This window comes from Palaemon carinicauda, chromosome 16, assembly GCF_036898095.1.
Source record: "Palaemon carinicauda isolate YSFRI2023 chromosome 16, ASM3689809v2, whole genome shotgun sequence".
In the NCBI taxonomy this organism is placed as follows: domain Eukaryota; kingdom Metazoa; phylum Arthropoda; class Malacostraca; order Decapoda; family Palaemonidae; genus Palaemon; species Palaemon carinicauda.
The window spans coordinates 110,047,697-110,072,366 of NC_090740.1; the positions used below are offsets into that span (position 1 = coordinate 110,047,697).

General features: G+C 39.8%; 1 protein-coding gene across 1 annotated transcript; it reads right to left on the reverse strand.

Moving 5' to 3' along the window:
- Positions 1–24,670, reverse strand: LOC137655785 (splicing factor 3B subunit 2-like). The gene is made up of 7 exons (XM_068389926.1): positions 24,456–24,670; positions 21,536–21,628; positions 18,910–19,097; positions 17,412–17,645; positions 7,457–7,924; positions 3,372–3,566; positions 1–2,062 (listed from the first exon to the last, which is right to left on the reverse strand). Exons 1-7 carry the CDS (start codon positions 24,538–24,540, stop codon positions 149–151), a joined length of 3,177 nt encoding a protein of 1,058 aa, XP_068246027.1. The 5' UTR covers positions 24,541–24,670; the 3' UTR covers positions 1–148.

Below are 24,670 nucleotides of genomic sequence, written 5' to 3' on the forward strand. Positions count from 1 at the left end.
TTTCATAGTTGGTACAGTTCATTGAGGTTTCAAGTGCAGATACAGATCTAAGAGAGATATGGGAAAATAACTACAACCACATGAACATGATTCCCCTCTTCAATACATTTAAAATATGACAAAAAAACATACCCACGTGAACTCCAAATCAGAACTTGAAATCTTTGTACTTTTTTGCTGGTTTACTCTGATCTTGCTGCTGCTTTCTCCTCTTGTTACGCTGCTTGGCAGCATGTTCTGCTACCATGTCTGAGAAATCTTCCTCTTCTCCCTTCTGCTGTTCTCGGAGCGTAGCCTCATATCGAGCCGCCATGGCATCAGTGTCTACAAGATCCAACTCGGAAGGATCCAGAGCTACTTCTACTCCTTGTGGAGCTGATCTGCTTACTCCACTTGCAGCCCCCACAGCAGCAGCAGCTGCAGCAATGTCATACGTGTGCGTAGAGCCCATCATTGCACGTCCCATGGTCTCCGTTCGTTTCTCCGGAAGAATTGTATACAAGGCTGGGGTGTCGCCACCTTCCATCTCAGTTTCCATGCGCTTTTTACGCAACTCTATCATATCCGGGGTTTCTAGACCAGCTGGTAAGGAGCTGATGCCTGATGGAGTGACCAGACCCGTTTCACCTGGTGTCACCAATCCACTGACGTCCTCGTCAGATTCCTCCTCGCTTTCCTCTTCTGATTCCTCTTCACTCTCACTCTCCAATTCACCCCACATAGTGCGTTCGACCTCCTCCTCGGCTAAGGGAGAATCAAAGTCCTTACTCTGAGTTCCAAAGACATCTCCATAGATAGGTTTCCCCATGTTATCGACTGGAGGTTTACCCCAACCACCAGCATGATAACCAAAAGTACATCCTTCAGGTATTGGTGCATTCAACCCTGGAATTTTTAAATTGGGATAAGACGGAGGAGGACCGTAACGTTGCATGGCAATAAGCCACGGAGGAGGGACCTTATGGGCATTAGCTCCAACAGGCATCCCAAGAGCTATCCTTAGGTCGTCACTCATTTCACCAGGTTTTTTATCCTTCATCTTTGTTTCAAACTCCTTTCCCTCATAATAAAGATCTCCATGAATGGTCATTTTTGGTTTCGTCTGCCACTTGAAGAAGGCATCGTGAAGCTTTTGATAATCGATGTCGATCTTCCCCATTTTAGGACGAACCTTGTCCCTCATCTTTGCTTTTAAGGTTTTCTGGTCTTCCTTCTCTTGTAATGCTGCTCGCATCTCCATGATTCCAGTTCGCTTAATGAAGTCTGGTAGTTCAAAAGGCGGTTTTTCAATACCTCTTTTACCTTGCAAATACTTACGTTTGAAGCACCAGTGCCTTGGAACAGGTACCGTATTTCTTGTTGCTTTCAAATGTACCAATAATTTTGGATCCTTTGCGGTAACATCATGCATTTCAACAACATCCGGACGACTAACAGTTTGTTTTAGTTCAGCAATGCTCATCCGTTTTAAGAGTTTCATTTTTCTTTTAGAAAGCTTCGGTTTATCATCATCATCTCTCTTCATGTCGTCTTCCTCGTCATCGTCATCATCATCATCATCTGGGGGCACACCTGGTACTTTAGTTAAATTCTTTTTCAACTCTGCTGTGGCAATTTCCGTCTTGATGGCTACTTTCTCTTCTTCAACTTTTGGCTCTGGCTCGGCTATACGGAAGGTTTCAAAAATTTTTGTGAAATGACTGTAATTTGGATCAGTAACTTCCAGTTCAATTGTGTCCTGAATATACTCAATTTCTACATTTGGGTCATCATTTTCACTCCTCTCAAGTTTGGCCAATTCCTTTTGGGTTCTCTCTAGTTCTTCTTGGAACCTGTTCCGACCCTTCCTCTTCTTTTTCTTCTTCTTCTTCTTTTCCTGCCTGTTCTTAGTAGGAGGTTCTTCCGGCATGTCATCATCGTCATCTTCATACACAGGTGGCATAAAAGGTCCTTTGACAAGAGGTACTGGTATACGGGTTTGAGGTGAAATATTTTCCAGGTTATCCATTCCAGCAACACCCTCTCGCTCAACTTTTTCAACATCTTCCGGGTTGACGCCAACCTGTTTAGATACATTCATAATTGTAATTTATATTTTCACAAGAAAGATAAATTAAAACAGGAATAATAAGGCTAAATGTACGAATTTCTGGGCTCGACCTGTGTCGCTCCGTGAAATGCTCCTCTAGCACCATCTCTAAGGCATAGTTATTGCTGAATATACCAGAGAAAAAGAGAGATGCATGGAATGCCAGGAATAAACCTAGCTCACTCACTCTTTGAGTGTTGGTATAGAAAACTGGGGCGTGATTGAACCACGCCCATAGATCCCTCACCAATTAGACCTCTCCTTCATCAACATCCCCCTACACCCCTACATCTCCCCACCCCTTATCTTCATTCCTCTATCAGGTTCCTTGCCTAGAAATAGATTTTTCCTTCGGCAAAATCCCTTATTTGCATAAAATAAGAAATTATCTAATTTTACGACCAATATGAAAATTTCCATGATTTACTAGCAATATGAGTTTAAGGTTAACATCAAATTAAAAAACCAGCCAGCTGCAGATGGAACTCCCATAATAATTAGTGATTGTTTCAAATGTAGGAAAGCACTGTATGCATATTTTTTATTTGTGGGAATAAACCTTTAGAGTATGTAACGAAACTATTTTTCTCTGGCATTTGTAATATTTTCTATTAATTATCTTCTAGTTTTACAAGGCTTTCTTAACAATTCTTTGATTAATCATTTGAAAATGCTCTTCCAATACTTCAGAAAATTTTCTTATTCTATGGAGAACCTACATTAAATTCTAATTGATAAAACTATACATGCCTGCGAAGTAGTTTTACCAGCCACCTTTAGCTTCTCTTTAGCACTTTAGGAGTTTAATATCAAAGGAATGTTGAGACCCAACAATGTTGAAGTCTGGTGAATTTAATCAACTTAGATTAACAAGCAAAAATTATAGTGATAATCAAATTAGAAAACTGTGGAAAGCCTAAATCCATTGTAATACAAATAGCAATTACAAAGGAAATATATGTATATTTATAAAATTTAACTTATGGTTATATACTTCCCACAATATGGGATACCGCATCATCATTATTATAATTATCATTATGTGCCAAGTTACACCCTGGTTGGAAAACCAGAATGCAGCACACACATGGGCTCCAACAGGGAAAGTAGTCCAGTGAAGAAAGAAAAATAGAAAATTGACTATATATAAGCAATTAATAAAAATACAAACTGTAAAACAAAACTTAATGTCAACCTGTTCACCAGAAAAGCATTTGCAAAGTTTGAATTTCTGAAGTTCAATAATAATCATATCAGCAATGATACAATTTATATACAGTACCTGTTTTGCTCTTTCCGTCTTGAAAGCAAGAGCCTGCTCTAAAGCCTGCGGGAGTTTAACTTCCCTAGGTGGTTCTTCTTTAGGTGCTGAAACCTGCAAGGACATCAGTGGAGGAGGTTTTTCATTCTTATCAGACGCTTCTCCCGGTGGGCCAATGGCTGACGGGGACACCCCTAATAATCCTGGCACTGGCAACTGAAAAATTAGTTGAATAGTTATGTACAGCAGTATCGGGTAAAATACTAACTTACATCAAGGTTATCTTCCCTTATCCTTCCTAATACAGTATCTACATTGACATTTAATGCTGTATTTTAAAGCAAATAAGCCACTGTTCTGTGCAAACATATTACCATGATCATTTTTGTAGCAGTTGGTCTCATTCATAATTGACTATGTTCTTATGGACCAGGCCTAAAGACCATGGTCTTTGACCAGATTCAACATTAATTCAAATATCTACAGCCTATAAAAAATGAAGGGAATCTATCTATCTGTTTACCAAGGCACTGCCCCTAATTTTGGGGGGTAGTCAACATCAAACAAAGGAACAAAAGGGGACCTTTCCTCTCTAAGCTCCTACTTTTATTTTTTATATTTAACAAAAAAAAAGTGAATAGAATAAATAATAAAATATAATGTAGACAATTCACTACTGCACAGGTAATTAATACATGAAAACCACGAATTCCTGGCAGCAGCAACTGAGAAATTGGTTATATGTATGGTTAAAAATTAAGATAAAACATAATTGGAAGGAAGAATCATTGAGCAAACCAACTAATGGAAGTTTACACAAACAAACACAAAATTGATATTCAGTATATTAAGTGCTAGTTGCCAGAAAATTTCAAAGGGAGACAATGTAGCTGACCAAATTCTAATTTTCTAAGACAAGTTGTACAGCAATGTGTAGAATATAACAATCCACTGTTAATGGCATTTTTGGACTATAAAAAAAGACTTTAATAGTGTGCACCGGCAACTTTTGTGGACAGTCCTGCGTTATCATGGAGTTCCCCTTAAATATGTAAATTTGATTAAGTCTTTTCATGAGCACAGTAAGTGCAAAGTTAATGTTAGTGGCGTCCTATCAAATGAATTTTCAGTGAACAGCGGAGTACTCCAAAGGAATGTGTTGTCACTTATGTTACTCATCCTCCTCAGGGATTTTGTAACGCATAGAACAATTGGAGATGGTAGAGAAGGATAGGACTGGTTTGGTAATAAGAAATTAACTGACCTAGAGTATGCTGATGACGCTGCCCTTATTATCCTAACACCACAGGACTTGCAAAACCTGCTTACCAGAATGCATGAAATATCACAGGAGGTTGGGCTCAAGATAAATAGAAGTAAAACAGAGGATGAGAACGGAATATGCAATGGAAGATGAAATATCATTCGAAGGAAAAAGAATTAATGAGGTAGAATCATTTAAAAATTTTATGAACTATGATCTCTAATACAGTCTTTAGAATTGGAGTTTAATGAAAGATTGAAAAAAAGCACATCAGACAATGGCTAGATTAAATTAAATTTGGAAATCAAATCACCTGAAATTACACTTAAAAATCAGACTATATATAAGTTTAGTAAGATCAGTGTATGGACATGAGTCGTGGTATGACAATGAATCAATATCCAACAGATTTTGTAGTACATTTGAGAACAAAGACCTCAGAAGAATATTAGGAGTTAAATAGCAGGACAGGATTAGAAATGAAACCATAAGAGATTACTCAAGTGCTATATATGGATGAGATCATAGTGCGGGGCAGATGGGAGATGGTTTGGTCATGCTCTTTGCACTCCCCAAGAGAGATTAGTTCACCAAACTTTCAACGGGTGTCCACAAGGCACTAGAAGATTAGGAAGACCCAGACCTACATGGCTGAGGACTATGAAGCGTGAAGTAGGAGATGACGAATGGAGAAGTAATGATTTAAAAGCTCAAGATAGAGACGACTGGCAAAATCTAACTGAGGCCCTTTGCGTCTACAGGCGGAGGAGATAATGACAACTTAGCTAGTTCTCACATTTAATCTCGCAGTGCAAAGGTTTGTGAAAAATTTCTTACCTTTAACCTCTGGTTTTAATAAAAAAAAAAAAAACTCTACCAAAGACTACACAGGTATAAAAGCTTTAGTCTTGCAGAATAAATTCCCCTAAAAACCAGTTTAGAAAATCATTTGGTAGCTGCTTTCCGCAACTCCTACTGAAAGAAACCTAAACCGTACACCTTTTCAGGCATTCCAGATGCACAGTGAGTATGGATATCAACCTCCCACAAAATGAGACCAAATAATTTGCTCTAGCAATGAGACTTTAGTTGAATGAGGGAGCTGGGAGTGTTACGCAACTACTGAGCAGCCCATTCAGGACCTAAGACAAAGGGGTCTAAGGGTCTGTGGTCTTTGTCCATAAGACAGAGAGAGAGGCAAAGGGGGTCTGACACCTTTAGCTCCATGTACGTTAACAGGTACAAGATTGCTACTGATAGGGCTAGGCTTGGGAGTTCTTCCTTGATATGGCAGAGGTAAGCACTGACCATAGTCGCATCTGCAAGCACGCACCATCACCAAGCCGGATAGAAAAGTGGCTGGAAAAACTTCCTTCTTGTTTCTGCTGACTAATGAGAAAATTTCAACACTTTTATATGAGATGTTGTTCTCCTCAAGTAACACTGCGGTGCTAATAAGACTGCTGGGTCTGGATTGAAAAGTCACCAGTTCCAACCTCCAATGCATGACCTAATTTGAAGATCTTGATTTCTGGGTAAACTAAGTCATGGATCAGTCTCTGAGTATTGGAAGAGCTATGTCAAGGAAGCAGTATTAACCTGTAGGGCGATTTCAAGCAATACTGTCGCCGAAGTATAACCTGGCTGGAGAGGTGATGAAAGCAATGATCTTTGTCCTGATCAACAGCACTCAAGAATTGGCCCTGGTAGCACAGTCATGAGCCCTGTACCTTGTACCTAAATGCCTTTCTATTCTGGGTGTTGGGTGTTCGTACGGCACTGCTCCTTCCATGAAACCATGCAAAGGAACCATACAGACTATGGAGAGTCAGACTGATTGGTTGTCCTGTGCCTCAGGGATCTCTTCCTTGCCAGGAGTCCTGAAAATTCACCCATTGTCTCTGGAACCGCAACAGGCAAAGGGGAAGCAGGAGTAGCATGAATTGCCAATATATCTTTGGCACTCACTGCTTTATCTTTCCCGAAAGAGATCGTCCAGGAATGCGAAGGGAGTGCAGAGCCCTTCATCCCAATTGACAGTGTGTATACTTAGTATGAGCGTTGTGAGACCTGTCATTTCTTCCTGCTTTGGGACAACTTTTGGCCCTCACTCCTCCTAGCAAGAGACTGAGAGAAGGTAAAAGGTGTGAATACACCCCTAATTAATGAGTACCCAAAAACCTCCCTTGTTGTGTGCTGATATTTCTTCCTGCTATGGGACACCTCTTTGCATTCACTCAAGAAGGGAGGTTTCTGGTATGGTACCGTCTCTCCCTCAGAGAGAAACGGCAAGAGTTACACATAAGTAATTCCTATCAATCAAACTTCTTGGCCTTCTATGATGACGTCTTCTACACAGTCATCTCAAAAAATGCACTGAAGATAAAGGGAGACCACACCAGCACAGCTTCTGGGATTGGCAGATGGTGAAAAAAACAAATGGCAACGTGTCTCTCTCATTAGACTTGGTGACAGAGGAACTCCTTCCGCAGAGCAATATCCAAGGAAAACCAACTTCCTTGGTACAGACATAAGGGATAGAACAGCAACAGGTATGTAGCAGAGAAAATTTTAAAACAATTAAAATTATCAGGAAACACTGTATATCCCTTCCATGGGTATCCCTCGAACATGGCTGCAAGACAATTTATTCAATCAAAGGAAAAGCAAAAGATCAAAACAGCCACCTGTGTAGGTGAAGTCCGGTTATGAAGTCAGTCTTCTATTTAAGTTTGAAGGTTTGTATTATATCTAGGAACAAATGAGGCTCATTATTGTATGGACAAATACATATAAGACAAGATGGAATGAAGTGTAACAATAATTATACTTTCAAACATACCGATGGCCTAGGTGGTGTATTTTGCATTGATACAGGGGGCCGCTGTGTATTAATAGGAGGAGCAGGGGGTCGAGGAGCTGGAGCTGGTATCATGGGTGGCCTTGGTAGAGCTGGTTGCTGAGGTGCAGGTGGTTTGGGGGCTGGTCCAGGGGAAGGACCTAATATGCCTGGATTGGTCACTGGTACAGGTCCCCCTGGTCCTGGTGGAACAGGTGGACCTGGAGGAACAGGAGGTACCGGTGGGCCTGGAGGACTGGGTCCTGTGCCTGTAAATCCTGTCGGTGGAGCACTTAAAGGAATAGGGCCCTGAGGTCTCGGAGGAAAGGGGGCAGGTGGCGGAGGGACGACGACCGATGCTTTTATTCCTGGAGGTCCCAAGACTGGTACTGTTCCCACACTTGGCGATGGCCCTGTCATGCGAGTCGGAGGTGCGGATACAACAGGAGCAACAGGGGGAGCAGGAGGTAACTGAAAAGAAATACATAAATAATAATCTTGCCACACAATGCATTTTTTGTGTTAATATTTTACTTAGATTTCTACCAAAATTAAGGAACTCATAAGAATTTGAATATAAATTTCCCATACTCTGGATTATCTAAAATTGAAAAACATTTGATTACTTGAGTGAAATCTTGGAAATCATGTACAGACAAATTTTAAACAAATTAAGTTATAATAACAATATCAAAACATTTGATATTAAAGGCTGTACAAATGACTGATTCCAAGTATGTGTACCCATACTATGCATTTCTTAAAAAAAAAACTTCAGGGCATACCAAGTACCGTATATAATAGGGTAATGTTCAATTTTTTAAGGCCTATTTTTCAGTTAAAAAAGTAAGGGTCGAACATTACACGAGATATATATTTGAAAAAGTAAAAATTTCTGGCCTACCGGTAGGTAAACGTAAGCTAGGCCTACGCGAACATTACCCTAGGCTATGCTACCTACCGGTAGGTAATCGTAGGCTATACTTACACGTATATAAGGTTACCTACCGGTAGGTAAACATAGGCTAGGCCTATATATACAGTACTAACCATGTTCATTTAACACCAGGCATATTATTAGCATGGATTTTATTTCCTAAACCATCATAAATAGTTTTTTTCCGCTACGAGTAATGACTACCATAACGCAGCAGGTATGAAGCTAGCAAACAGTCGGGTTGCGTATGTTATAACGTGATATGGTTAATGAAAAAATTATGCTCATTTTATTTTACTTGGTATGGTATATTAATTGACATTAATAATAAACCGCAAAAAATTTTTCTTAATTAAAACCACATTTTTTTTCTCCAAGTTCGAACGCTAGTTTCGGTAACTCCAAACATTTTTACGGCTTGAACGTTATTTGTTTCAGCGGACAGCGGCTGCAATAACTTGAAGCTTGAATTTTGCTGTAAATTTTTTATATTTCTTGGTAGACATCTTGATGGGTTATGAGTAAATTCTTATTCATATATATTGTGAGGAAAAAAAATGATTAGCATAACGGGTAATTATAATCACCGTAATTACCTGCAATTACCGGTAATGGTAATTTGTTACTCAAAACGATGAACTAATTTTGTTTGCTACTTGTAGTGTTTGCTTGCTTTTGAAAGCTATTAGGCGGTGATGATAATCGGCTGTTTGCAACCAAAGTGTTCGCTAGAAAATGTACGCTGAATACTCAATTGTTATTGTAAACAGATGTTAGTATTTAGGTGTTGTTCCGATTTGTTTTATACATTTGTTTGTCGCACTTAGGCATAACCCTTACTTTGTTGGTAATTATGGTATGCTGGAGATAAAAGACCTCTAGCCTACTGCCAAAATCCAGACTTGAACATTACATGAGGTATATGATGAATTCATGATTTTGAAGGCAAAATAAGGAGGTCGAACATCACACGAGTATATACGGTACTCATAATTTTCAACATTTATCTCCAACATTACATTACTGCTCCTTCTCGTCCAAGAATATTTATTTTTTAATATTAATTTAAATACATACATACATATACCAAGGCCCTTCCCCCAATTTTGGGGGGTAGCCGACATCAATAAGAAACAAAAACAAAAAGGGGGACCTCTACTCTCTACGTTCCTCCCAGCCTAACAAGGAACTCAACCGAGTTCAGCTGGTACTGCTAGGGTGTCACAGCCCACTCTCCCACATTATCCACCACAGATGAAGCTTCATAATGCTGAATCCCCTACTGCTGCTACCTCCACGGTCATCTAAGGCATCGGAGGCAGCAGCAGGGCCTACCGGAACTGCGTCACAATCGCTCGCCATTCATTCCTATTTCTAGCACGCTCTCTTGCCTCGCTCACATCTATCCTCCTATCACCCAGAGCTTCCTTCACTCCATCCATCAACCCAAACCTTGGCCTTCCTCTCGTACTTCTCCCATCAACTCTTGCATTCATCACCTTCTTTAACAGACAGCCATTTTCCATTTTCTCAACATGGCCAAACCATTCAACACATTCATATACACTCCAGCTGCTCACTCATTTCTTACACCCGTTCTCACCCTCACCACTTCGTTCCTAACCCTATCTACTCGAGATACACCAGCCATACTCCTTAGACACTTCATCTCAAACACATTCAATTTCTGTCTCTCCATCACTTTCATTCCCCACAACTCCGATCCATACATCACAGTTGGTACAATCACTTTCTCATATAGAACTCTCTTTACATTCATGCCCAACCCTCTATTTTTTACTACTCCCTTAACTGCCCCAACACTTTGCAACCTTCATTTACTCTCTGACGTACATCTGCTTCCACTCCACCATTTGCTGCAACAACAGACCCCAAGTACTTAAACTGATCCACCTCCTCAAGTAACTCTCCATTCAACATGACATTCAACCTTGCACCACCTTCCCTTCTTGTACATCGCATAACCTTACTCTTACCCACATTAACTCTCAACTTCCTTCTCTCACACACTCTCCCAAATTCTGTCACTAATCGTCCTAGCTTCTCTTCTGTGCCTGCAACCAGTACAGTATCTTCCGCAAACAAAAACTGATTTACCTCCCATTCATGATCATACTCGTCTACCAGTTTTAATCCTCGTCCAAGCACTCGAGCATTCACCTCTCTCACCACTCCATCAACATACAAGTTAAACAACCACGGTGACATCACACATCCCTGTCTCAGCCCCACTCTCACCAGAAACCAATCACTCACTTCATTTTCTATCCTAACACATGCTTTACTACCTTTGTAGAAACTTTTCACTGCTTGCAACAACCTTCCATCAACTCCATATAACCTCATCACATTCCACATTGCTTCCCTTTCAACTCTATCATATGCTTTCTCCAGATCCATAAACGCAACATACACCTCCTTACCTTTTGCTAAATATTTCTCGCATATCTGCCTAACTGTAAAAATCTGATTCATACAACCCCTACCTCTTCTAAAACCACCCTGTATTTCTAAGATTGCATTCACTGTTTTACCCTTGATCCTATTAATCAGTACTCTACCATACACTTTTCCAACTACGCTAAACAAACTAATACCTCTTGAATTACAACACTCATGCACATCTCCCTTACCCTTATATAGTGGTACAATACATGCACAAACCCAATCTACTGGTACCATTGACAACACAAAACACACATTAAACAATCTCACCAACCATTCAAGTACAGTCACACCCCCCTCCTTCAACATCTCAGCTCTCACACCATCCATACCAGATGCTTTTCCTACTCTCGTTTCATCTAGTGCTCTCCTCACTTCATCTATTGTAATCTCTCTCTCATTCTCATCTCCCATCACTGGCACCTCAACACCTGCAACAGCAATTATATCTGCCTCCCTATTATCCTCAACATTCAGTAAACTTTCAAAATATTCCGCCCATCTTTTCCTTGCCTCCTCTCCTTTTAACAACCTTCCATTTCCATCTTTCACTGTCTCTTCAACTCTTGAGCCAGCCTTCCTTACTCTCTTCACTTATTTCCAAAACTACTTCTTATTCTCTTCATATGAATGACCCAATCCCTGACCCCACCTCAGGTCAGCTGCCCTCTTTGCCTCACGTACCTTGCGCTTTACTTCCACATTTTTCTCTTTATATTTTTCATACTCCTCTATACTATTACTCTGCAGCCATTCTTCAAAAGCCCTCTTTTTCTCTTTCACTTTTACCTTCACTCCTTCATTCCACCATTCACTGCCCTTCATCCTCATGCTGCCTCCAACAATCTTCTTTCCACACACATCACTTGCAATCCCAACAAAATTTTCTTTTACTAACTTCCACTCCTCCTCTAAATTGCCAGTTTCTCTTACTTTCACTTCGTCATATATCATTTCCAACCTTTCCTGATATTTACTTTTTACCCTCGGTTTTATTAGCTCTTCAACCCTCACTACCTCCCTTTTACATCCACCTACTCTATTCCCCCATTCTTTTGCTACAACTAATTTTCCTTCCACCAAATAATGATCAGACATACCGTAAGCCATACCCCTAAACACGTGCACGTCTTTCAATCTTCCAAACATTCTTTTAGTTATCAACACATAATCCATTAATGCCCTTTCTACTACTCTTCCATTTGCCACTCTTACCCATGTATACTTATTTTTATCTTTCTTTTTGAAAAAGCTATTACTTATCACCATCTCTTGCTCAACACACATATCTACCAGTCTCTCACCACTCTCATTTTCACCTGGTACGCCATACTTCCCAATGACACCTTCTGCCTCTCCAGCGCCCACTCTAGCATTTAAGTCACCCATGACAACTACATAATTCCTTCTACACACCTAGTTAATTCATTCCAGAACTCATTCCGCTCTTCTTCACTTTTCTCACTACCTGGCCCATACGCACTGACAAACGCCCAACATTCCCTACCCAACCTAACCCTTACCCACATTAACCTAGATGATATCTCCTTCCATTCCACTACTTTACCTGTCATCCATTCACTCAGCAATAAAGCCACACCCTCTCTCGCTCTTCCCCTTTCAATACCAGACACACTATCAGGCATTTCACCAAACATCACTTCACCCTTTCCTTTTATCTTCGTCTCACACAAGGCCAATACTGTACATCCATCCTTCTATTCCTAAACATACTTCCAATCTCACATCTTTTACTCTCTATCGTACTACATCCACGCACATTCAAAAACCCCAAAACTAGAGTGCGGGGAGCAGTCACTCTCCCCCCAGCTCCATCTCTTTGTCGATGTCTCACAGGATGTAGGTACAGGAGAGGAGGTTCCAAGCCCCCTCGTCCCATCCCTTTTAGTCGCCTCTTACGACACGCAGGGGATAACGTTGGCGCTATTCTTGTTTTTATGCCCCCGCGGCCATAAGGGATTTTGACGAAGGAAAAATCTATTTCTGGGAAGAGACCTGTGACGCCCGGTGAAAAGAAGTCCTTCTTTACACTTTTCTAATATAAATCTTCCAAATATACTAGAGAAAGATAAAAGCATGGAATGCAGAGGTTACTACCCTCGCGCGATCACCTTGTGGGTGTCGTGTATACAACAGGGGGGTGTGAAAACCACTATTCACAGACTGTCTTTCATTTAGATAATCCCTTCATCAAAGGGGAAGGCCGTGACAGGCCCTAGAGAACACAGTTGGACTAACCCACCGACACCTACCTCGCGCGCCCTCCAGGTCATCCTTCTGTTTTGGACTTGCCCGCAAAGTCGCAATTTGTTTTGCTCGGTGTTTTCGCATGTGATTGTCGTTAATTCAACACGACTGACGCTGCTACTTCACCTTTACCAATGTTAAGTACCATAGTTTGTTTTGACAGTTTTTTTCAGTACCGGGCTTTTGTTATTTTTCCAGTAATGTGGATTTTAGTTTGGGAAGCGGCTTGGCCTGCCTCGGTAACGGCAGCCATTTTGGTTTTGTTCGCTTCAGTAGTTTTTCAAGTTAATATTGCCCATCTGGTACTCTGTCATCTACGTTTTATGACAAATTTTATTATCACTATTTTATTATTGTTTTTACTATGGTAATTATTTGCTAGCAAGTCCAATTTGGACCAACGAAGAATAACGATCTGGTCTTTGTTATAGTTTATGTACACGCCTCAGGTTATAACATTAACATCATTCTTTATAGTTATAAATATTGCTATGGCTGATTAATTATGAAATTATATAATCAAATTATGTTTGGTTGCAAAGAAATAGAAAACCATTGAATTGCAACAAAGATTGCTTCTATTAAGAGGAGATAAAGTCATAAAAAACTAGATTGCAAAATTATACAATCAAAGGTATGCTAAACACAGCATCGACTATGGCACAGTTTTGATAAAAATAACACATTCCTTTAAAACAGACATGTCTCAAGTGGGGGTGATACGGCCATTGAGGACTTCACTTTTGACTTTCGGCTCAACTCAAGAGTGGTTGATGTTGGAGGTTTAACTTGACATTACTTTTAAAATCTATTTGTTCCCATGCGTACACAACCCTTTCATCCTTCAAAATTGGGAAACTCACTAATTGGTGGGTTAAAAGTTTCCATAGATCCTTCTCTCTGCTTACGGTCCACTTTACCTTTGCCTACACATACACCGAATAGTCTGGCATATTCTTTACAGATTCTCCTCTCTGTCCTCACACACCTGACAACACTGAGATTACCAAACAATTCTTCTTCACCAAAGGGGTTAACTACTGCACTGTAATTGTTCAGTGGCTATTTTCCTCTAGGTAAGGGTAGAAGAGACTCTTTAGCTATGGTAAGCAGCTCTTCTAGAAGGACACTCCAAAATCAAACCAGTGTTCTCTAGTCTTGGGTAGTGCCATAGCCTCTGTACCATGGTCTTCCACTATTTTGGGTTAGAGTTCTCTTGCTTGAGGATACACTTTGGCACACTATTCTATCTAATTTCTCTTCCTCATGTTTTGTTAAAGTTTTCATAGTTTACATAGGAGATATTTATGTTAATATTATTCTTAAAATATTTATTTTTTCCTTGTTTCCTTTCCTCACTGGGCTATTTTCCCTGTTGGAGCCCCTGGGCTTATAGCATTTTGCTTTTCCAAAAAGGTTTGTAGCTTAGCAATTAATACATACATACATATACCAAGGCACTTCCCCCAATTTTGGGGGGTAGCCGACATCAACACATGAAACAAAAACAAAAGAGGGGACCTCTACTCTCTACGTTCCTCCCAGCCTAACAAGGGACTCAGCTGAGTTCAGCTAGCAATTAATAATAACAATAATAATAATAAAAGGGAGACCAAGAAGATTTTGCCAGTACCAAGCTTGGACATTAACAGTCGCAGTACCTCTTGAGCTTGCTGATGCTATCATCTGAAGGAAAGACTTCCACTGTTGTTGTTTCAATCAGCTACTCAAGTTCTTCAACCTCTGCTAGGGTATGAGATTTGACTTCACACAATTTATCACGATCCCCTGATCGTAAACAACTGAGAAGCAGTAGACACTCTGAAGCACAAGAGTTTTGAACAGATACACCATACCGCTCTCCAGCCCCCAGGTAATTTCTACAAGTAAAGTTGACTTTGAACAGGTTGACATGTCTCTTCAAGCAAGTGCCTTCACAGGACAGAGAAGCATGTTATCCCAATCACTAGCAGCATCTTGGTGAGAAGAGATGGAGGACGACTCAAACCTCCACAAATTCGTTCTTCGCTTTGTTGTACACGCACACACATGGTTCGGGAATGGAACCAGGGCGGTACTCTTCAGCAGGAAGAGTTGAAGATAGTAGTTCAGTCTCAGAGACAGAGCTGGCCCATACATACTTCCTCTTCGAGGTCAAGGAGGCAATTGGTGCTTTGATCTCTGAGGGGTTGGAGAATGTGTCACTGAATGGCTTGAAGGTACATTTGACAAATCCTGGCCTCCAAAGAGGAAAGACTCCTGCGAGTATCATGTGAACGTGATGAAGGCTCTTGGTGCTCCAAAGAGCAATAAGAAAAATTTTTTGGGTGTCCCCTGTTCCAAACTCTGTTGCAGTGACATGCAGGATGATCCCGCCAAGATTGGAATATGCTTGACTTGGGTGCCATGCCCACAAGTCAGTATCCTGTCTGTATTGATGAATAGGAGATATCCCTGAAGGTGTGATACTGCAGAACTTGTAATTCACCCGTTGAGGTTCCTCGTCCTCCCAAGGCCTGAATGTCTCAGTCGTTTATGGATATGGCTTCCAGCTTGGAACAAGTCCTAAGAGGAAGCTCGATCCAGCAAGTTCAGTCTAAGTGGAATTCAGTTTTCCAAGACTCAAACTTGAGATAGAAAGAGAAGAATGGAATGAGAAGATTGAAACGATGTCTTCTCTACCATAGTCTGAATTCCCTAGAGGACCGCTTTAGTCAATAACCCCTGACATGTGCGGTAACTTGCTTGGTTACCTCTTAAAGACCAACAGATTTCCCTGATAACCTTACCAAGTGACTAAAGAATTCTTTACTGAAAGTTCAACTCATGCAAAATTATTGCTTGTATTCTAGGCATTATGTATCTATAAATGCTTTACAATGTCATAGCCAATGACTCGTGCCTGCCGAAACCGAGAGATGAAAAGGGGAAAAAAAAAAAGTGAAGAAACCACAGCTACTCTGTTCGGCTTTGAGGCCTCTTCCTTTCATCTGAGACATTGGCCCCCTCTCACTGAAGGACAATTTCCCCACTCCCTTTTTGTCTGTTAGCCTAGGACTGACTTGTAAGAAAGATTATTAGAAATATGTTTTACCTATCCTAATCTTTAAACAATGCCATTTTTACCAAGGCTAACAATCTGGCCTTTGTACCTATAAATTTCAATGAGTGGGCTGTCAGTACAGACTCGCCAATGTAATGTTATATGAACTAGTGCTACATTGGAATGAGCCTTGATATTTGCTTTAAAATTCTGCAACGATCTTAAACACATTGGATCCGAAGGTTAGGATCCATGAGATTTTTGTTATAGGGGCCAGGTGTGAGAGTCTGCTGGGCCTCTAATCGCGTCGGAGAAAGCCAATTGTTAGACTATCAAGTGAATGTGAGAAGTAGTAAGCCAAGTATAATGTGCTTATAATATCCATCCTGAAAGCTGAAAATTTGAGTAGCCACCCTCAAAGTTAGAGGATCTGAGTTTAAGTTCTTAGTTTCAAGATACTGTATCTTTTCATCACAAACAATCCATCCAGATGAGAAAAGTCATCTTAAAATTAAGGCCCTATACTTAAATTTTCAATCTTTTGAATTGATAACATTCAACACAAATCATATACATACATATACCAAGGCACTTCCCCCACTTTTGGGGGGTAGCCGACAGCAAACAAATGAAACAAAAAGGGGACTTCTCCTCTCTACGTTCCTCCCAGTCTGACAAGGGACTAAACCGAGTTCAGCTGGTACTGCTAGGGTGCCAGAAATACAATTATAAAACTTTCACATCAACTGAACTATAAAATTTTTACGAGAGAATTCAAGATGACCTGAGAACATGAACAGAATAATTTGAACTTGGCACGAAAAATCTGTAATACATGTATATATCAAGGCACTTCCCCCAATTTTTTTTTTTTGGGGGGGGGGGGGGCAGCCGATATCAAACAAATGAAATAGAAAAGGGGACCTCTCCTCTCTACATTCCTCCCAGCCTGACAAGGGACTCAACAGAGTTCGGTTGGTAATGCTAGGGGTGCCACAGCCCACCCTACCCCGTTATTCACTACAGATGAAGTTTCATAACACTGAATCCCTATTGCTGCTACCTCCGCGGGCATCCAAGGCACCGGAGGAAGCAGCAGGGCCTACCGAAACTGCGTCACAATTGCTCGCCATTCATTCCTATTCCTAGCACGCTCTCTTGCCTCTCTCACATCTATCCTCCTATCACCCAGAGCTTTCTTCACTCCATCCATCCAAAATGACTACTGTCCAAATAAGACTTACATTAACATTGCCTTGTTCCTCTTCTTTCTGCATTAGAGCTTCCCTCTGAAGCCTCAGCAACTGTACTTGCTTCTCTTGCTCTTCTCTCTGCTTTTCAATAAATGCAGCTTGTTGTAACCTAAACAAATTAGCTTGCTGTTTTTGTTGCTGCTGCTCTTCAATAAGTCTCTGCTGTTCTCGCACTTTATGTTGCATCAGACGCTCTTCCTCCAGGTGCCTCTGTCGTGCTAACATCTGAAAACGGGGAAATAATCTGTCAAAAACTTGTGAATCCAAATACTGTACAGACATTAAACATTAAGTATAATTTGAATAATAGCAATAAAATGTCTGCATTGTCTATAACTTTACATTTCAGACGTCCAAAGTGCATTATTTCATCTGAATCTAGAATAGTTATTGATAAATTTTACTTATTTCCAAGTAGAATCTTCGTTATATGATAGAGAGCAAGTGTAGGGCTATATACATTAATACAGTATCAAATATATATACAGGGTATACATGTTTTTTTTTTCTTTTTCGGTCAAGCTCAGCGGAAAAAATGTATAACCACTAGTCTCTCCCCATCCCCTGGGTATGGGAAGAGGGAGCAGTCATACCTGGGTGACAGGGTCTTGTAGTTAGGAATGGGGGGAAGGGGCGGGAAGTGTTGAATCATTGTGTGCATATCCATTTAAATATTTAGCTATCTTTTTTGACAGGTCGTGTAAACTAGTGAGACAATAAAATCATCTTGAGAGAAAACTAGTGTAAATCCTCAACATAACAGATGCTTTATAGGGTCCAGCCTCATGACACATAAAAAAGACCTTATAGTACTGTATAGTCAACGCTTACAAAATCACAGAGAATCTACAACTAACAGTACTTTCTTCGTAGTTATAAACTTTACTTTACTTATCACTAATCACACTGCACCTAATCAATTAATTTAAGATATTTCTCAGCAAAATTCTTTACATTTTAAAAAGGTTAGATCATACCATCAATAATGAACGTAAACCTTTTAAACCTTTAATAGGCCCAAGAAGACAGACCTAATGATAGATAAGGATGAAGAAATAATTTCCTGTTAAACCCTCCTTAAAGGGAGAGGCTGATGTAAACAGGTTTAGGAAGATGTTGGTGATGAATGTAGCTGATGGGTAATGATATCTTAGGAGTTGATGTGTGTTAAGCTGTGGTGTTACTATTACTGTATTACTATTACTAGGTAAGCTAAAACCTTAATGGAAAAAAGCAGGATGCTATAAGCACAAGGGTGCAATTATGGAAAAATTGACACGTGAGGATAGGAAATAATGAAATCAACTACAAGAGAAGTACAGTAATGTACAATTAAAATAACACCCAGTACTTTAAGAACAGTAACAAATTTTAAAAATTTCTTCCATAAACAAACTAACATCAGCCTGCTCAACATATTTACATTCACTGCAAGTTTGAATTTTATGAAGTTACTATACTTCTATGATTTCACTGGTAAACAACAAACCTCCTCCTGTTCTCGAGCCTTGCTGATGAGTTCGCTCAAACTCTGACTCTGGGTATCTCCTTCCTCATCCTCTTCTGTTACCATGTCCGTTGACTGCTGCTCATCTTCGTCATCGGGAGGAAGGCCTATGCCGCCTCCACCGTCATCTTCATCGCCTCCTTGTTCCTCTTCAAGATTTTCATCATCATCTGAAAAAGAGTAATGAAAGCCTCAAGAAACTCGATGCTGAATCTAAAATCAACACACGCAACATAGACCATCAAACCTGGTGGAATACATGTACTGACTGACGATACGAAAGAGCCTTTATATTACTGTAACAAATTTTCAAGCACTATCTTCTAAAGTTTTACCAGCCAATGACAACTTGTCAACTACCTCCTAAACTGTTACCGGCCAATGACAACTTGTCAACTATCTTCTAAAGTGTTACCGGCCAATGACAACTTGTCAACTATCTTCTAAAGTGTTACCGGCCAATGACAACTTATCAACTATCTTCTAAAGTGTTACCGGCCAATGACAACTTGTCAACTATCTTCTAAAGTGTTACCGGCCAATGACAACTTATCAACTATCTTCTAAACTGTTACTGGCCAATGACAACTTGTCAACTATCTTCTAAACTGTTACCGGCCAATGACAACTTGTCAACTATCTTCTAAAGTGTTACCGGCCAATGACAACTTGTCAACTATCTTCTAAAGTGTTACCAGCCAATGACAACTTCTCAACTATCTTCTAAAGTGTTACCGGCCAATGACAACTTGTCAACTATCTTCTAAAGTGTTACCAGCCAATGACAACTTGTCAACTATCTTCTAAAGTGTTACCAGCCAATGACAACTTGTCAACTATCTTCTAAAGTGTTACCAGCCAATGACAACTTGTCAACTATCTTCTAAAGTGTTACCAGCCAATGACAACTTGTCAACTATCTTCTAAAGTGTTACCAGCCAATGACAACTTGTCAACTATCCTCTAAACTGTTACCAGCCAATGACAACTTGTCAACTATCTTCTAAAGTGTTACCAGCCAATGACAACTTGTCAACTATCTTCTAAACTGTTACTGGCCAATGACAACTTGTCAACTATCTTCTAAACTGTTACCGGCCAATGACAACTTGTCAACTATCTTCTAAAGTGTTACCGGCCAATGACAACTTGTCAACTATCTTCTAAAGTGTTACCAGCCAATGACAACTTCTCAACTATCTTCTAAAGTGTTACCGGCCAATGACAACTTGTCAACTATCTTCTAAAGTGTTACCAGCCAATGACAACTTGTCAACTATCTTCTAAAGTGTTACCAGCCAATGACAACTTGTCAACTATCTTCTAAAGTGTTACCAGCCAATGACAACTTGTCAACTATCTTCTAAAGTGTTACCAGCCAATGACAACTTGTCAACTATCTTCTAAAGTGTTACCAGCCAATGACAACTTGTCAACTATCCTCTAAACTGTTACCAGCCAATGACAACTTGTCAACTATCTTCTAAAGTGTTACCAGCCAATGACAACTTGTCAACTATCCTCTAAACTGTTACCAGCCAATGACAACTTGTCAACTATCTTCTAAACTGTTACCAGCCAATGACAACTTGTCAACTATCCTCTAAACTGTTACCAGCCAATGACAACTTGTCAACTATCTTCTAAACTGTTACCAGCCAATGACAACTTGTCAACTATCCTCTAAAGTGTTACCAGCCAATGACAACTTGTCAACTATCTTCTAAACTGTTACCAGCCAATGAGAACTCGTAAACGAACTGTAGTTCACCCACAACTGTCCCCTCCAATACTAACTCATTAAAATTGATATGTATATTGATATAAGATGCTGTCAATGAAAAGGTGAACTGTTCCTCAAACTTCACAGCCAAATTACCCATATGACACACCTACAACAAAGCCTTGGGACAACTTCAAAGAAAATATAATTACATATGTATTTTTTCTCCGAATGTATCTCATGGGTAGATGGATAAAAGGTAATTTGATCATATGTAAGCATAAAATATAATATATCTATCAAATAGTTGATAGATAAATGTAAACTTCAAAGAGAATAATTTAGTGCAGTATTATCTAACAATAAACAAAACCAATTTAGCCAAAATATACTGGCATGTAATTTAAAAGAAGCAACCTTCAGATTACTTAGTACTGGATATCCAGATAATGATGGATTAAGCAATGGCTTAGGTGGATGTCTGGGGTGACAAGAGAGGATCGGATAAAAAATGACTACATAAGGGGGTCGACAAAGGTGGTTGAAATATCAAAGAAAGTGCATGAAGGGAGGCTGAGATGGTATGGACACCTGATGAGGAGAGATGAGGACCACGTTGGGAGACATACTATGGAGATGGAGGTTCAGGGAAGAAGAATAAGAGGGAGACCAAGAAAGAGATGGAGGGACTGTGTGAGAGACTTACAGGAGAAGGGAATTGATGAGGCAGAAGCGCAGAATAGAAAAAGATGGAAACGGCTCATCCACAACGGCGACCCCATATAAAAATGGGAACCAGCTGGGAAGAAGAAGAAGAAGCAATGGCTGGTGATTTAAAACAATTCAGATCAAGGATGCAAACTGAAGAGCCACTGAAAATCTTACCATCCTTCTCCTCATCCATATCCTTGGGTCCCCCATCATCCCCATCCGGATGCAAATGCTCATATAAACGGTCTACCAGTTCATTTTTCAAGCCTGAAAAATATGAATCAATTAGTAAAATGTATAAGTATTAAAATTATTTTTACCTATATGACATCACAGTACAGATAAATACAGTAACTAAACTTTACTAACACGAGGTAAAGGAAATATTTACTGTTGATATGGTCTTATAAAATGAATAATTAAATGTCAGAATCACATAAGTACAAAAAAAAATTAAAATATATTTCACCAGTCTAGGAATCATCATCATATCTTATAGCTTCAACATTTATCAACAGCATAGCACCCTGATTACATTCGTAGAGATCCAAACCTGTACAGATTGGCCCCTGTTCAAACCCACTGAAGTATGTGGTCCAATGTCTGGATGGAATGCCCACATGGGCAATCAGCAGAAGGGGACGAAACCCCACTTATGGAAAATGTCTAGTCTTTAAATTCTTGCTCGGTCAAGAGTAACCCAATCCTTTCTACACAGGTTTGTTCCATGGGGAAGAGACTAACACGGGCTCTATATGGCCTCCCCAGATGGGTAGTGGTCTGTTTCTTTCAAGTATTCTAAGCAGTAAGTTGCATACACCCTGAGGTTGAGGCTAGTGTTGGTTATGAAGCTCTTGCAGGATTTAAATATTTATCTAACTACCCGGTAATCATAGAGCAGATGCCTTTCATCTAGGAATGACCACCTAATAAGAATATACACCCACTATTCAATATATATAACAAATCTTTAAAATAATTTGTATTTTTCCTACCTTTACTTAAATAGAAAAAGCGTTCACGCACTTCTGTTTGGTTGGTTGTCGATGTTAGTTCCAGGTCGTTAAGTGAAGAAACCCGGCCAGGTTTTTTATAACTCATAGCCTTTGTATATCAGTGGCCAGTTCCACTTTTCCCCCTAACCTAACCTAAAAGCCATGTCCTTAACTACTCAACTAAAGGGTGGCCTTCGACCCCTCTTTACACAGCCGTATTCTAAGGAGCCTTTGTATATCAACGGCCAATTCAACTTTTTCCCCTAATCTAACCTACAAGCCGTGTCCTTACCTACTTAACTAAAAAGGGGTCTGCGACCCCCCTTTACACTGCTGTATTCTAAGAAGCCCTTGTATATCAGCGGGCAGTTCCACTTTTCCCCCGGGGTGTGTATGTATGATAGCGGCCACCTGTATGTATTATTATGGTTAAGTTAGAATACAGCATCATAAGGGGGGTCGCAGGGAGGCGTTAGCCCCCCCCACCCGGCAGGTATGTAGGCAAGGACATAGCTTGTAGGGTTAGGTTAGGGGGGAAAGTTTAGGTTAGCTGATGTCCAATTTTAATCAACGCATGAGGAACTGGCCGCTGATATACAAAGGCTCCTTTCCCTCTAACCTAACCAACAAGCCGTGTCCTTACCTACTTAACTAAAGGGGGCTTGTGACCCCCTTTACACTGCCATATTCTAAGTCAGCCGTCACCATACACACAGGTGGCCGCTACTATACATACACCCCTATAATTCTCTACTTTTTTTTTTTTTTATAATTCCATCTTATTTTCCATGTGGAGAATTGTTTTAAATTATGATAAAGTAATAGAGAAAAACAATAGCTTTGCATAATTTGGTAGTATATGGAGAATGTGCTCTTGTAAACATGAACGGGTGGTTTGCCCCAATAATCGGTAATTTTGTATATTATTACATCCTAATGTAACCTAGGAAAAAAACTACTGTTTCTTACAGAAAAAATTACGATATCTTCAAAAATGACACTCGTTTCCGTCGCAAATGAATAGTTTCAGAAATATATATACATCTATATCCTACGATAATGGGGGACCCCCAGTGGGAACTCGGGGTTTTGGGTGGGGAAAACATACTGGGGAAACGAAATATAATTGTTTTTCTATAGTAAATAACGTGAATTAAGCGAATTTGATGTTCATTTCAATGGGAAACAAACAGATCAACCAATTCGGATAACTTTAAGATGCACGGTGTCACTTCTCTTACGAACGAACGATAACATTAGCAACGTTACCAATAATACACAGTGTTACCAACGTTGACGTATGGTACACAGAGTTACCAACGGCACGTTGACATTACTAAAGATAGTAATGATAGATATTTCCATAATGTAAATAATTTCTCCATATAAGTTTTACTCAATATATAAAATGTACAAAAAGGGCACAGAACCTAACAAACCCACCTAACCTAGCCTAGTAGTATGACAGGTCACAAAATAACATTTGATCTACATCGACGTTGGCAGCACTGGTTACTGTATTTTTTCATGACACAATCTTTGTAACGGCGCCTCCAAAGTTTATCCAGATATACTGTTTTGTATTTTCCTCCAGTTATTATAATTTCAAGAAGGTAATGTATAGAGAAGAAAAGGCTTGTTTTACGTTTATATATCGATTCCCCAGTATGTTTTCCCCACCCAAAACCCCGAGTTCCCACTGGGGGTCCCCCATTATTGGAAGATATAGATGTATATTTATTTCTGAAACTATTAATTTGCGACGGGAACGAGTGTCATTTTCGAAGAGAGCGTAATTTTTTCTATAAGAAACAGTAGTTTTTCCTTAGGTTACAATAGTATGTAATAATATACAATGAAACCCAATAATCATGGTCAGAAATGCATAAAAATGACAAAACACAAGATAGCGAGTATGAAAAATATATGGTCCATGTATTTGGCTAGAAATTAAAGTATCATATATTTACCCACAATTTTCGCCAGTATAGGATAGGCTAATAAATCACAATTTTCACCTGTATAGGATAAGCTCTCCACCTTAGGGTAGCTAGGTTAAAATCTATGTCACCCGGCATTTGGTTAAAACTCATTTTTACCTTGTGTTGGCAATCCAAAGGTTGTTAGTCTCGCTTTCAAGTCCGTTACTTTCAATTTAGAAAGTTCTTCGTGTGTTATCGACATGCTTGCACATTCATCTAGTCTATATTGAGTTTAAATTGGGTTTTTAACACGGAACACAAACAATTATGAGTAAATAATAAGCAACAACGCGAGTTGTTTTGTTGACAAACGTAAACAGCAGAGGATATTA

Bases quoted from the DNA above. Each gene is read 5' to 3' on its own strand.
- LOC137655785 (XM_068389926.1), bottom strand. From the start codon at position 24,540: ATGTCGATAACACACGAAGAACTTTCTAAATTGAAAGTAACGGACTTG. The intron at 17,646-18,909 runs GTTTGTTGTTTA...CCCCGTTTTCAG, and splicing joins AGGCTCGAGAACAGGAGGAG to ATGTTAGCACGACAGAGGCA. The intron at 7,925-17,411 runs GTAAGTCTTATT...ATTTCTTTTCAG, and splicing joins AGGAACAAGGCAATGTTAAT to TTACCTCCTGCTCCCCCTGT.